We start from the raw sequence: 15,292 nt of genomic DNA, 5'->3' as shown, positions 1-15,292 counted from the left end.
CGCCCTTCAGGTGTGACTCCTGCTTGGTCGGAACGAAAACCTGCAGAAATGCAGCCGTACAGAGGGTAAACGGATAAAAATGACGGGACTCTCTTCAATTAATAAAAAATGTAGCTGCTGATAAATTCCTGTGGTATAAGAGGAATAAAACACTTGGGGTCATGTGGTTATAGAACAATATTCATGCTAGATGGACAGCCTTCATGAACAGAAATTACAAACATATTTCTATTGCACATATTCACCAAATTTCCCCTTGGGGATCAATAAAGTACTCTCTATCTATATTCTCTTTAGGCTCCTTTGGCCATTAGAAACAAGAAAACAGATGTGCATCACATGATATAACCACAGCAAACTGAGAGACAGACTGCAGGAGCTTCCATTCGGAGTGAACGTTAATCAGAACCATGGAGGTGAGGGAGAAGGATGCCGATTCTGAGAGCATCTACATGAACGTTGAGGATGCCGAGGAGACTTCTAATCAGAGTGAAATCTACGAGAACATCTACCTGAACAGAACAACTGAGATTCCAGGTAAAAAAAAAAAATCTAAATTTATGTATACAGTACATTTAAAACACACACCACATGCTGTCCAGCCGTCGTGTGAATCTAAATTTAAGAATAATCTCATTTTGTATTAAAAAAAAAAAACTAAATGTAATTATTTAATGAATCGCTGAAGTCAATACATTCCTGTAGAAAATGATGTGTTTAAAAGAATATTAACAACATCAACAGAGGTACGTAGATCTTTCATAGTTCTTTAAAGTACATGCACTTAATAGGTGGATTCAGATGTATTTAAAGTAAATAGAAATAGAAGAAAAAGGCAATGCTTTTTAATATAAAAAGTATTTTTTATAAAAATGTCATACGTATTACACAGATACAATAATATATTAATAATCTTAATAGAAAATCATTTTATTACAAATGTTGGCATATACCATCATGCCTTATTTCTGAAAACAAACAAACACATTACTAAGAAAGAAGTAATTCTTTCTCCCATCCACTTTCATGTGGTTTATCTCTGTCTATCAGTCTGTCATAATCATTAAAATATCACAGATCTCTACAAAAGCAGTAGTGAAAGTGTAAACGTGTTCCTTTTGTAGGTTCTACAGGTGCTTGCGAAAGGAGAAAGGTGAACTGCAGTAACATGGCTTCAGTGGGTCTGGGGTTCCTGTGTGTTCTCCTGCTGGCTGTAATCGTGCTGCTGTGTATAAAACACAACAAAGAGATGCAGCAGATACAGAGCGGTAATGACAACATGACTATAGAGAGAGACAGGTTACAGAGCAGTTACAACATCGTGACTTCAGAGAGAAACCGTTTACAGAGCAGTTATAACATCGTGACTTCAGAGAGAAACCGGTTACAGAGCAGTTATAACATCGTGACTTCAGAGAGAAACCGGTTACAGAACAGCTACAATGCGCTGAAATATGAGAAGGATGCAATTCAGAAGAAGCTTACTGAAATAGGTGAGTTACAACTGCTAAAGATATCAAATTAACCAAAACATCATCAATAGATCTACTGATTGCGCTGACTGTATTCCTGCTGAAGATTCTTGTCCAAGTGGATGGACGAGGTTCTTGTCCAGTTGTTACCGCGTCTCCCCCTTTAAAAACACCTGGGAGGAGAGCAGACATGAGTGCAGAAGGACAGGAGCAGATCTGGTGATCATCAACAGCCGAGAAGAACAGGTGAGGAGAATCTAGTGAAGAAGCTGAGTTCTGATATCAATCAATATTTGCTTAAAGATAACTCAACATCATTTTGTGTAACCCTTAGCAATTTGTTTCTGGACTTGGACTGAATGTATGGATTGGACTGACTGATCGTGAGCAGGAGGGAGAGTGGAAATGGGTGGATAACACACCTCTGGAGTCTGGGTATGGAACAATCAGAGGTCATGGCTAGTGATATTAGTTAGTGTTGAGTAATGTTCCACAGCTTCATGCCATGGTTACTCCAAATATCAGTTATAATCAGAAAAGGTGTAATGCTTTCATTCAGGTTATTTTTTAAGTGTCAATGTGCGTTTATTTTGTGTTTAGTTACTCTTCCAAACACACTGAAGAGACCCTTGTTCACATTCATTACACCTGCGATCACTGCAATAATCAATCACTGGTGAAGACGTGTAACGGATGTATGTGGAAAAATAAATCAGTCCAAATGGAGATCAAATCTATGGGGCGTGTCACTGATGGTGCTGTTGCACTCAATTCTACGAAAATCCAAAAAAATTCACCTTAAAACTTTTGTGTAAAGAATCCGGGAGTGTAGAGGTTTTCCTGTAATTTCTTGAAGTTCACTGTGTCTCCTTTATGTGTTTTAGGTACTGGAAGAACAATGAGCCGAATAATATTGTGTATCTCTATGCTGATGAGGACTGTGCTGAAGTTATCAGTAATATCGGGTCCAGTTCAGTAATATCCAACTGGAACGATATTCACTGCAACAGATATAGTAATGGGCTGTGTGAAAAGAAGATTCGGTGCAGCACTCAATAACAGCTCAATATCTTCCATTTCATATACGTTTTTATTTTCCCTCATACTGCTGCGTCTGCGCAGGACTCGTATAATCTTCATATCTACAGCAGGCTGCAAAAATGTCACGTTCTTTTCAATTCAGTTCTGAAAAGCCAAAATAATGTTGTACGGAACTGTAAAATGTATGAATGTCGCTGAAGAATGCATCATTCCAAAAAGCCAACACAAAAATCTAAGGTTGTAGCTGTTTTGAGATCAGACTGATGTCTGATGTGAGAAATGAATATTTGATCATGTAAAAATGTTCAGTTTTTTTTTTTACATTAATATTGAACAAGTTAAAAAGGAACAATGTTTTTACCCTGTAAAGTCAGAAAACCAGCTCTGGGTACAGTATGAACTGACCGGGTTATTTTAACCTGTGGGTTAAGGTTGGGTTAAGATGTTGACTAAGAAAGTTAAATTCAAGTGAAATAACTAGCATTATTAGAGTATACTTTCAAGTGTTTTATTCATTTTACATACAATTTAATATGATGAAATATATTTTTTTTTACTGGATTTGACCTGCAGTTTGTTTTGAGCAACGCCTGAAATTAAATTAAATTTCCTTTAAACATTTGTGTGGTTTTATAATTTACCAAAAGACTTATTTTCAATGTTTATATTCAATTGAACAACCTAACAATAAGCTTTCTACAGGATTTGTGAGATGCAGTACGGTTCTCGAACATGCGATATAAATCTTCCCTCATCATACTGAAATATTTTCTCAAGATATCTACTTGAGATTTATTCTGATGATAACAAGATGCTTTTCATGTAATAATAAACGTCCATACATTTCCGTTAAATATTTAATGGTGTAAATTTTGTAAATGCTTGTGGGAATTATTTTGGTTAGAGCAACGCTAAGTACGTTCTTCAAGAAATTTGAATTTCAAAAGAATTTTATAGCATCATGGGCCATAAAGAGTGCCACTGATGTTGGAGTTCAATGTTAGATTTAAAATAACTGAGTTAGAGTGGTATTTTATGTAATAAAATATATCATAAAAAGAAACAGAGCAAATGATAAAGCAGTGCTCAGGTGCAGGCTGCGGGATTATCACGTGGTGTACAGGGTGCTCTGAAGCTCTGACCCATTTTACACACAGGGGTGGGAGACTATGTTAGGACGAAACCACACACGCTTGTGGGTTTTCTTTGAAATGCACAGGAAGACCTGATGTGTGAGAACGTTCTGTCCATCTCGAGTGGTTTTAAAAAGTGGAACAACACTTTTTCTTCTTTTCAATGAAACTTTGTGCAAAAATCATAAAATCATAAAATCATATAATCATAGGGGATCACACTCCTCAGCCTCCTGGGGAAAGTCTATTCCAGGGCACGTGTTCCATTATGGATTCTGTCTTTATGTTAAAAAAAAAAAAAAGTACCAATAAAGGGTCGAGAGCTGTCTTTATTTTGGTCTGATCATAATCTGATAAGCATCCTTCAGTTCTGTTCTGTTCCGCTACTGCTGCAGTCACTGCACACGAACCTGCTCATACACTACTGTTGTGCTCACAGACAGAATCCCGTGTAATTTCCTGTTTGGAAAAAAGAAAAGAGAAAGAGAGAGAGAGAGAGAGAGAGAGAGAGAGAGAGAGAGAGAGAGAGAGAGTTTCTAACACATCCTTTTGATTGTGTTTGTTTTACAATTTTTAGAAATGATAACTTGCAGCAATACACACTCGATAGGAAAAGAAGTGATTTAAATATAAAAGTTCTACTTCATTATGTTTGTTTTATTAAAAGTTATCCAGACGAATACCTGTCTTCTGTACACCAGCTGGATTCATTTCCATTCCTTTTCCACAGACACACAACAATCACTACAACGGCCATCACTGACATCACAGCACACACCACTGTAATGAACATCGTTCTCAACCCCCGAACCTCCACATCTGATTCAACATCAGCAATGAACATCATTTTTAATATTAGAATGATATTAAACAAAACATTTAAAGCTGCCATCACTAGCTCTGTCCAGCAGGAGTTCCACTTTAAATAAAGGATGGGGTTTAGTCATGTGAGACAATAACAACAACAACATCAACAACAACAACAACACCGCTCACTAAACCAGACACAGCTTCATTCAAATACATTTTACACAGACGGTTCTTCTGATTAAAATTACACACAGTGGGTTTAATTGTGATTGTGTAATCTGATCTCTTAAAAAGTCTCTGTGTGTGTGAGAAAGTTCCACTACAACAGGTTTAATCTAAGCATCATCTCGTCTCGTACCTGTGTTCAGACCGGGGTTCAGAGAGCAGTAGTGTGTGATGTCAATCGTGGTTTTCTCGGTACTGACTCGGTTGGAAGCCACACAGCTGAAGGTTCTCCGTCTGTGATCGTCCGTCTTCTTTATTTCTAGATGAAGATTCAGTGTGGTGTCGGATGCGGAGCTGCTGCTGGTGTGATTTAATAAAACATCGTCTTCATACAAATCCAGCTTCAGTCCTCTGACGTTCCTCACAGAACACAGTAATGAACACAACTCTGAAGGACTGGAGTCTGTGTTCTTCACCTGAGGAGCTGAAACTCTCTCTGTACAGAAACATCATGAACGATCTGATAAGTTAAGAATTTAAGGTTCTTTACTGTTTATGTCTAAAATCTGTGAAATTAAACTCACCGTACACCTCCAGCTGATAATCCTGTCTTCCTTTCGGCTCTTTAATGCTCTCCACTGTGTAAAGTCCTGAATCATCTGTTCTCAGGTCTGAGAGAGTGAAGAACCCACTCTGACTGACCCAATCAAGACGATTCATAAACTTCTCATTCTGGTCTGTTTCACTCTGTTTATTCAACACCTGTCCAACTGTGTCACCTTTATAAATTAGATTTCCAGAAACAGGTACACTGGTAGTGAATGTAACAGACTCGCCTACAGCACCGATCACCTCCTGAACTGAAGATCCACCAACAGAGCTGAAGATCTCTGAAAGAGAAAACAGCACTGAGAGTGAGACTCATGGACGAGTCAACCTCAGTTGATAATGAGAGTGTCTCAAAACACAGCACAAGCATGAAAAAGAAATCTCCACACAGCAGGTTATATATAAGAAATAAATACAGTATAAATATGTATAATGTAAATATTCTGCAGTAAATTCAGCAGTCTGTCATTTAAAGCCACAGACTGAAAAGCAGAAAGCTGATGCTGGAGTTTTCGGTGAAGTTTAATGAACTGATAGTTTCTGTAAGATTTTATTCTGCTTTACGATGAAACATTCAGAAGAAAGAATCTGTAGATGTGTTTAGGATTAAAGTCACTCGGCACCTTGTGGAGAAATCTAAAGCAGATGATTTGAGCTGTTCCTCTGGAAAAAGGAACATTTCCCTCTTTCATTTAGTTACATAATAATAAATAACAGCCATCATTAAAATGCTTACCTGGTAGGAAAAGGAAAAGCAGCCTCAGGCTGGGATGATGGAAACGTCTCCTCACTTTGCTGTGTGGTCTGGACTTCATTTTGTCAGCAGTAATGTGACTGGTGAAGCCAAATGACTCTGTGAAGTGAAACTTAAAGACTCGTTCAACTTCTCGTCAAATGATTCACTTACTGCTGTCAGAATAAACCTCCTGCATGAACACAACTCTTTCCACACAGATCCATCAGACTTCTCTGTCTAACACTCAGCACATTTCAACACTTTACCTCAGTCAGATCTTACTTTAAGAACAGTGAGGTTTCTTCAGCTTTCTGCAGTATCGCTCTCGGCCACTAGATTTATTAGCTTCTTTGTTTATGAAATATTTAAATGTTTTTTTTTTCTTGTAATAACAAGGTCTTTATATGTTTTTTTTTTCTTATGTGGCTGCACTACATGTCCATACACTTTTGTTAAATATTTAATGGTGTAAATTTTACTACACACTATTGACAAAATATTTTTGTAAACGTACTTGAGGGAATTATTTTGGTTAGAGCAAAGCTAAGTATTTTCTCCAGGAATTTTTTTTATTTCATTTAACATTTTATACCACCATGGGCCATGAACAGTGCCACTGATGTTGGGGTTCAGTGTTAGATTTAAAATAATTGAGCTAGAGTGGTATTTTATGTTATAAAACATAAATAAAAGAAATAATCTGATCTATTTTACCCACAGGGGTGGGAGACTATGTTAGGACGAAACCACACACGCTTGTGGGTTTTCTTTGAAATGCACAGGAAGAGCTGATGTGTGAGAACGTTCTGTCTATCTCGAGTGGTTTTGAAAACGGGAACAACACTTTTTCTTCTTTTCAGTGAGACTTTGTGCTAAAATCCTATTGTGTTCGTTATATTCCTTTAGAAAGTGAAATAAGTGTTAAAAAGTTAATGAGTGATAGTTCATAATGGGGAAACAGCCGAGGGTTTGTGTAGGCTGAAGTGTTTTTATAATAGAATTTAAACCGTGATAATATTCAAAATGACAGTCCTCAGCAGTGTTAGTGATGGAAAATGGTTTATTTAGACACACAAAACAACAGGTGATAAGGTTTACATGACTATTACAATCAACATTATTGATATTTTATATTCTACCCAAACTGTCGGCTTTATTTAATCATAATTTCATCCGTACAACTGCAACTTAAAGACCTTTTTTGTTAATTTGGAAGAACAGCCATTACCCTGCGTTCAGTCTAACAGAGCACAAGACGTTTGTGTTGCTTGTAGTTTCTCTCTGTTCAGTCCAGTGTTGTTGTTTTTAGTTTTGATTAGAAACAGTAGCATATAAACACAGCTCAGAACCTAACAAATGAAAATAAATAACGCAGTCATCAGTGTGAAAATCAGTTGCGTGAGCTACGTTACATGCTAGGCGTCGTACTAGCTCCACTGGCTACGTAGATTAGCAAAGTGAGCTAACTGTACTAGCTACGCACACTCACCACAATCTCCAACGATCTTCTGAGGTTGATTTTCCTTCATAAATATCTCTACACATTTAATGAGAGGTCGTATATGACAGGAGAAATGAAACCATGAGGTTATACTGCACGTTTTCTAACATTTGTGTGTCAAATAGTAAATGGAACTAAGTGCTGGTAGGAACTAAATGTAAGAGAAGAGAACTGAAGGGAATCATTTGAGGAAACTGTTTGCTTTTGTCACTTTAAGGTTTGATACCAGATTTGCATGACATTAAGATCAGTTCAGTTATCGCTGAAATCGCGACTCCGATTCGTACACACACACACACACACACACACACACACACACACACACACACACACACACACAAAGAGAAAATGAACGATCGGTTGTCGCTTTGTCACGCTCTCGTGTGAAAATACGGTTAGAATATACAGTTTATGTAAACGTGTTCCAACACAAGAAATTTTAATTCTGAACTAAACATGAAGGATGAAATTATTGTACTTCAAATAGTGCTGGATGATTAGTTGCACATGTGATTATGTAAATTAGTATGCAAATGTGAACGAACTGTGTATTGTCTATTCTTTAAAAAAAAAAATGCTGAAATGTTTGTCCATGCACTGTTGCATTCTGGATTCTGTGTTTATGTAAAAAACAAAACAAACAAAAAAAAACGTACCAATAAAGTGTCCAGAGCTCTCTCTCTCGCTCTCTCTCTCTCTCTCTCTCTCTCTATTTATTTTGGTCTGATCATAATCTGATAAGCATCCTTCAGTTCTGTTCTGTTCCACTACTGCTGCAGTCACTGCACACGAACCTGCTCATACATGACTGTTGTCCTCACAGACAGAATCCCGTGTAATTTCCTGTTTGGAAAAAAGAAAAGAGAGAGAGAGAGAGAGAGAGAGAGAGAGAGAGAGAGAGAGATCAGTGCATTTATCTGAGAGTAACAGTGACACTTGTTATTAGATATCGGAGTCCACTACAGTACACTGTACACATTTATAAAGCTGTGAGAGTCAGACATCACGTCAGTAACGTTTACATCCACTCAGAACACAGCATTCACCAGAGCTGGATTCATTTCCATTCCTTTTCCACAGACACACAACAATCACTGACATCACAGCACACACCACTGTAATGAACATTGCTCTCGACCCCAGAACCTCCACATCTGATTCAACATCTGCAATAAACATCATTTTTAATATTAGAATGATATTAAACAAAACATTTAAAGCTGCCATCACTAGCTCTGTCCAGCAGGATTTCCACTTTAAATAAAGGATGGGGTTTAGTCATGTGAGACATCAACAACAACAACAACAACAACACCGCTCACTAAACCAGACACAGCTTCATTCAAATACATTTTACAGACACAGTGGGTTTTTTTGTTGTTGTATTTGTGTAATCTGATCTCTTAAAAAGTCTCTGTGTGTGTGAGAAAGTTCCACTACAACAGGTTTAATCTAAGCATCATCTCGTCTCGTACCTGTGTTCAGACCGGGGTTCAGAGAGCAGTAGTGTGTGATGTCGATCGTGGTTTTCTCGGTACTGACTCGGTTGGAAGCCACACAGCTGAAGGTTCTCCGTCTGTGATCGTCCGTCTTCTTTATTTCTAGATGAAGATTCAGTGTGGTGTCGGATGTGTTGCTGCTGCTGGTGTGATTTAATAAAACATCGTCTTCATACAAATCCAGCTTCAGTCCTCTGACGTTCCTCACAGAACACAGGAATGAACACAACTCTGAAGGACTGGAGTCTGTGTTCTTCACCTGAGGAGCTGAAACTCTCTCTGTACAGAAACATCATGAACGATCTGATAAGTTAAGAATTTAAGGTTCTTTACTGTTTATGTCTAAAATCTGTGAAATTAAACTCACCGTACACCTCCAACTGATAATCCTGTCTTCCTTTCGGCTCTTTAATGCTCAACACTGTGTAAAGTCCTGAATCATCTGTTCTCAGGTGTGAGAGAGTGAAGAACCCACTCTGACTAACCCAATCAAGACGATTCATAAACCTCTCATTCTGGTCTGTTTCACTCTGTTTATTCAACACCAGTCCCACTGTGCCTCCTTTATAACTTATAGTTCCAGAAACAGGTACACTGGTAGTGAATGTAACAGACTCGCCTACAGCACCGATCACCTCCTGAACTGAAGATCCACCAACAGAGCTGAAGATCTCTGAAAGAGAAAACAGCACTGCGAGTGAGACTCGTGGACGAGTCAACCTCAGTTGATAATGAGAGTGTCTCAAAACACAGCACAAGCATGAAAAAGAAATCTCCACACAGCAGGTTATATAAAAGAAATAAATACAGTATAAATATGTATAATGTAAATATTCTGCAGTAAATTCAGCAGTCTGTCTTTTAAAGCCACAGACTGAAAAGCAGAAAGCTGATGCTGGAGTTTTCGGTGAAGTTTAATGAACTGATAGTTTCTGTAAGATTTTATTCTGCTTTACGATGAAATATTCAGAAGAAAGAATCTGTAGATGTGTTTAGGATTAAAGTCACTCGGCACCTTGTGGAGAAATCTAAAGCAGATGATTTGAGCTGTTCCTCTGGAAAAAGGAACATTTCCCTCTTTCATTTAGTTACATAATAATAAATAACAGCCATCATTAAAATGCTTACCTGGTAGGAAAAGGAAAAGCAGCCTCAGGCTGGGATGATGGAAACGTCTCCTCACTTTGCTGTGTGGTCTGGACTTCATTTTGTCAGCAGTAATGTGACTGGTGAAGCCAAATGACTCTGTGAAGTGAAACTTAAAGACTCGTTCAACTTCTCGTCAAATGATTCACTTACTGCTGTCAGAATAAACCTCCTGCATGAACACAACTCTTTCCACACAGATCCATCAGACTTCTCTGTCTAACACTCAGCACATTTCAACACTTTACCTCAGTCAGATCTTACTTTAAGAACAGTGAGGTTTCTTCAGCTTTCTGCAGTACCGCTCTCGGCCACTAGATTTATTAGCTTCTTTGTTTATGAAATATTTAAATGTTTTTTTTCTTGTAATAAAAAGTTCTTGATATGTTTTTTTTTCTTATGTGGCTGCACTACACGTCCATACACTTTTGTTAAATATTTAATGGTGTAAATTTTACTACACACTATTGACAGAATATTTTTATAAACGTACTTGAGGGAATTATTTTGGTTAGAGCAAGGCTAAGTATTTTCTCCAGGAATTTTTTTTTATTTCATTTAACATTTTATACCATCATGGGCCATAAAGCGTGCCACTGATGTTGGGGTTCAGTGTTAGATTTAAAATAATTGAGCTAGAGTGGTATTTTATGTAATAAAACATAAATAAAAGAAATAATCTGATCTATTTTACCCACAGGGGTGGGAGACTATGTTAGGACGAAACCACACATGCTTGTGGGTTTTCTTTGAAATGCACAGGAAGAGCTGATGTGTGAGAACGTTCTGTCCATCTCGAGTGGTTTTGAAAACGGGAACAACACTTTTTCTTCTTTTCAGTGAGACTTTGTGCTAAAATCCTATTGTGTTCGTTATATTCCTTTAGAAAGTGAAATAAGTGTTAAAAAGTTAGTGAGTGATAGTTCATAATGGGGAAACAGCCGAGGGTTTGTGTAGGCTGAAGTGTTTTTATAATAGAATTTAAACCGTGATAATATTCAAAATGACAGTCCTCAGCAGTGCTAGTGATGGAAAATGGTTTATTTAGACACACAAAACAACAGGTGATAAGGTTTACATGACTATTACAATCAACATTATTGATGTTTTTTATTCTACCCAAGCTGTCGGCTTTATTTAATCATAATTTCATCCGTACAACTGCAACTTAAAGACCTTTTTTGTTAATTTGGAAGAACAGCCATTACCCTGCGTTCAGTCTAACAGAGCACAAGACGTTTGTGTTGCTTGTAGTTTCTCTCTGTTCAGTCCAGTGTTGTTGTTTTTAGTTTTGATTAGAAACAGTAGCATATAAACACAGCTCAAAACCTAACAAATGAAAATAAATAACGCCGTCATCAGTGTGAAAATCAGTTGTGTGAGCTACGTTACATGCTAGGCGTCGTACTAGCTCCACTGGCTACGTAGATTAGCAAAGTGAGCTAACTGTACTAGCTACGCACACTCACCACAATCTCCAACGATCTTCTGAGGTTGATTTTCCTTCATAAATATCTCTACACATTTAATGAGAGGTCGTATATGACAGGAGAAATGAAACCATGAGGTTATACTGCACGTTTTCTAACATTTGTGTGTCAAATAGTAAATGGAACTAAGTGCTGGTAGGAACTAAATGTAAGAGAAGAGAACTGAAGGGAATCATTTGAGGAAACTGTTTGCTTTTGTCACTTTAAGGTTTGATACCAGATTTGCATGACATTAAGATCCGTTCAGTTATCGCTGAAATCGCGACTCCGATTCGTACACACACACACACACACACACACACACACACAAAGAGAAAATGAACGATCGGTTGTCGCTTTGTCACGCTCTCGTGTGAAAATACGGTTAGAATATACAGTTTATGTAAACGTGTTCCAACACAAGAACTTTTAATTCTGAACTAAACATGAAGGATGAAATTATTGTACTTCAAATAGTGCTGGATGATTAGTTGCACATGTGATTATGTAAATTAGTATGCAAATGTGAACGAACTGTGTATTGTCTATTCTTTAAAAAAAAAAATGCTGAAATGTTTGTCCATGCACTGTTGCATTCTGGATTCTGTGTTTATGTAAAAAACAAAACAAACAAAAAAAAAACGTACCAATAAAGTGTCCAGAGCTCTCTCTCTCGCTCTCTCTCTCTCTCTCTCTCTCTCTCTCTCTCTCTCTCTCTCTCTCTCTCTCTCTCTATTTATTTTGGTCTGATCATAATCTGATAAGCATCCTTCAGTTCTGTTCTGTTCCACTACTGCTGCAGTCACTGCACACGAACCTGCTCATACACGACTGTTGTCCTCACAGACAGAATCCCGTGTAATTTCCTGTTTGGAAAAAAGAAAAGAGAGAGAGAGAGAGAGAGAGAGAGAGAGAGAGAGAGAGATCAGTGCATTTATCTGAGAGTAACAGTGACACTTGTTATTAGATATCGGAGTCCACTACAGTACACTGTACACATTTATAAAGCTGTGAGAGTCAGACATCACGTCAGTAACGTTTACATCCACTCAGAACACAGCATTCACCAGAGCTGGATTCATTTCCATTCCTTTTCCACAGACACACAACAATCACTACCACGGCCATCGCTGACATCACAGCACACACCACTGTAATGAACATCGTTCTCAACCCCCGACCCTCCACATCTGATTCAACATCAGCAATAAACATCATTTTTAATATTAGGATGATATTAAACAAAACATTTAAAGCTGCCATCACTAGCTCTGTCCAGCAGGAGTTCCACTTTAAATAAAGGATGGGGTTTAGTCATGTGAGACATCAACAACAACAACAACAACAACAACACCGCTCACTAAACCAGACACAGCTTCATTCAAATACATTTTACAGACACAGTGGGTTTTTTTGTTGTTATATTTGTGTAATCTGATCTCTTAAAAAGTCTCTGTGTGTGTGAGGAAGTTCCACTACAACAGGTTTAATCTAAGCATCATCTCGTCTCGTACCTGTGTTCAGACCGGGGTTCAGAGAGCAGTAGTGTGTGATGTCGATCGTGGTTTTCTCGGTACTGACTCGGTTGGAAGCCACACAGCTGAAGGTTCTCCGTCTGTGATCGTCCGTCTTCTTTATTTCTAGATGAAGATTCAGTGTGGTGTCGGATGTGTTGCTGCTGCTGGTGTGATTTAATAAAACATCGTCTTCATACAAATCCAGCTTCAGTCCTCTGACGTTCCTCACAGAACACAGGAATGAACACAACTCTGAAGGACTGGAGTCTGTGTTCTTCACCTGAGGAGCTGAAACTCTCTCTGTACAGAAACATCATGAACGATCTGATAAGTTAAGAATTTAAGGTTCTTTACTGTTTATGTCTAAAATCTGTGAAATTAAACTCACCGTACACCTCCAACTGATAATCCTGTCTTCCTTTCGGCTCTTTAATGCTCTCCACTGTGTAAAGTCCTGAATCATCTGTTCTCAGGTCTGAGAGAGTGAAGAACCCACTCTGACTGACCCAATCAAGACGATTCATAAACTTCTCATTCTGGTCTGTTTCACTCTGTTTATTCATCACCAGTCCAACTGTGCCTCCTTTATAAATTATAGTTCCAGAAACCGGTACACTGGTAGTGAATGTAACAGACTCGCCTACAGCACCGATCACCTCCTGAACTGAAGATCCACCAACAGAGCTGAAGATCTCTGAAAGAGAAAACAGCACTGCGAGTGAGACTCGTGGACGAGTCAACCTCAGTTGATAATGAGAGTGTCTCAAAACACAGCACAAGCATGAAAAAGAAATCTCCACACAGCAGGTTATATAAAAGAAATAAATACAGTATAAATATGTATAATGTAAATATTCTGCAGTAAATTCAGCAGTCTGTCTTTTAAAGCCACAGACTGAAAAGCAGAAAGCTGATGCTGGAGTTTTCGGTGAAGTTTAATGAACTGATAGTTTCTGTAAGATTTTATTCTGCTTTACGATGAAACATTCAGAAGAAAGAATCTGTAGATGTGTTTAGGATTAAAGTCACTCGACACCTTGTGGAGAAATCTAAAGCAGATGATTTGAGCTGTTCCTCTGGGAAAAGGAACATTTCCCTCTTTCATTTAGTTATATAATAATAAATAACAGCCATCATTAAAATGCTTACCTGGTAGGAAAAGGAAAAGCAGCCTCAGGCTGGGATGATGGAAACGTCTCCTCACTTTGCTGTGTGGTCTGGACTTCATTTTGTCAGCACTAATGTGACTGGTGAAGCCAAATGACTCTGTGAAGTGAAACTTAAAGACTCGTTCAACTTCTCGTCAAATGATTCACTTACTGCTGTCAGAATAAACCTCCTGCATGAACACAACTCTGGCCTCAAATCTAGCCTATAAAAAAACAGAAGAACAGCTGTGTAACAGAAATTTAAACTGAAACTCAAAAATTGTGAGAAAAACAGCACTATACAATATTAATGACTGAAGGCATAAAAATGAGAAATAAATGAAACCCCATAATTAAATCTGAAATGTACTGTAATATTGTACACTATTTATGTGCAATAATTCCCACGTTCTAAGATTTTATTTTTTATATATTGACATTATCACCAGAATGAATCTGGAGTAAAAGATTCACATCATTTGGAACGAATCGCACATCACTGTGATGGAGACAGCATCACTACCCTGATGATGATGGATGGAGACCACCCACTCAATACCTTACATCACTGCACAAAGTAGCACAGTGATAATCTTCAGAAAATCTGTACGACACGTGTGTGGCTTCATGAATCAGATCAAATTAAAGCAGATTGTTGGCTCTCAGATGTTAGGACTCCCAAATATTCAGAATAAACACCTCTCCTGAAGTACTGAATGGCTTGGAAAATTATTGTTATTTAAAACGCTCACAAGCATTAGGAGAACATGACGTTAATGCAATTACAGAAATATATCACAGCATATAAACACACTTAAACACAGTAGTGACTTTATAATTTACTACTGAAATGATTTATTTACATGTTTTTTGTTCAGTTAAACAATTTAACAATGAACTTTCTTCAGCTGTCGCGAGGATTTGTGAGGTGCAGTACCGCACTGGGACAGCAGGTGGCAGCAGGCGTTAGTAGGTTTTTATGTAATTCTACACAGCTGAATGAGATTGTTTTTAAAGCACACTGCATGGATTTAGTAATATTTAGG

At 37.9% G+C, this 15,292-nt stretch overlaps 4 protein-coding genes across 6 annotated transcripts; 1 reads left to right on the top strand and 3 right to left on the bottom strand.

Moving 5' to 3' along the window:
- Positions 1-302: 302 nt before the first annotated feature.
- LOC108260593 (C-type lectin domain family 4 member M) lies at positions 303-3,693 on the top strand. The gene is made up of 5 exons (XM_053677543.1): positions 303-537; positions 1,125-1,493; positions 1,579-1,718; positions 1,807-1,907; positions 2,357-3,693. The coding sequence occupies exons 1-5, from the start codon at positions 411-413 to the stop codon at positions 2,529-2,531; spliced, it is 912 nt and encodes a 303-aa protein (XP_053533518.1). The 5' UTR covers positions 303-410; the 3' UTR covers positions 2,532-3,693.
- Positions 3,694-3,957: 264 nt separating this feature from the next.
- LOC108260595 (uncharacterized) lies at positions 3,958-6,195 on the bottom strand. Of its 2 annotated transcripts, XM_017460987.3 has the most exons (5): positions 5,967-6,195; positions 5,206-5,511; positions 4,815-5,117; positions 4,330-4,465; positions 3,958-4,105 (listed from the first exon to the last, which is right to left on the bottom strand). In XM_017460987.3, the coding sequence occupies exons 1-5, from the start codon at positions 6,043-6,045 to the stop codon at positions 4,042-4,044; spliced, it is 888 nt and encodes a 295-aa protein (XP_017316476.1). In that variant the 5' UTR covers positions 6,046-6,195; the 3' UTR covers positions 3,958-4,041. The 2 variants fall into 2 exon arrangements, with proteins under 2 accessions (XP_017316476.1, XP_017316477.1); XM_017460988.3 differs by lacking the exon at positions 4,330-4,465 and having other exon boundaries at positions 5,967-6,182.
- Positions 6,196-7,008: 813 nt separating this feature from the next.
- LOC108260596 (uncharacterized) lies at positions 7,009-10,344 on the bottom strand. 2 transcript variants are annotated; one of them, XM_053677542.1, is made up of 4 exons: positions 10,095-10,338; positions 9,334-9,639; positions 8,943-9,245; positions 7,009-8,310 (listed from the first exon to the last, which is right to left on the bottom strand). In XM_053677542.1, the coding sequence occupies exons 1-4, from the start codon at positions 10,171-10,173 to the stop codon at positions 8,285-8,287; spliced, it is 714 nt and encodes a 237-aa protein (XP_053533517.1). In that variant the 5' UTR covers positions 10,174-10,338; the 3' UTR covers positions 7,009-8,284. The 2 variants fall into 2 exon arrangements, with proteins under 2 accessions (XP_053533517.1, XP_017316479.1); XM_017460990.3 differs by lacking the exon at positions 7,009-8,310 and adding an exon at positions 8,326-8,633 and having other exon boundaries at positions 10,095-10,344.
- Positions 10,345-11,135: 791 nt separating this feature from the next.
- On the bottom strand, positions 11,136-14,460 carry LOC128629431 (uncharacterized). Its single transcript, XM_053677541.1, has 4 exons — positions 14,248-14,460; positions 13,487-13,792; positions 13,096-13,398; positions 11,136-12,447 (listed from the first exon to the last, which is right to left on the bottom strand). The coding sequence occupies exons 1-4, from the start codon at positions 14,324-14,326 to the stop codon at positions 12,422-12,424; spliced, it is 714 nt and encodes a 237-aa protein (XP_053533516.1). The 5' UTR covers positions 14,327-14,460; the 3' UTR covers positions 11,136-12,421.
- Positions 14,461-15,292: the final 832 nt, after the last annotated feature.

The sequence above is a fragment of the Ictalurus punctatus genome, chromosome 29, assembly GCF_001660625.3.
Source record: "Ictalurus punctatus breed USDA103 chromosome 29, Coco_2.0, whole genome shotgun sequence".
Taxonomy (NCBI): Eukaryota; Metazoa; Chordata; class Actinopteri; order Siluriformes; family Ictaluridae; genus Ictalurus; species Ictalurus punctatus.
This window is presented reverse-complemented; position numbering and strand designations above follow the sequence as displayed.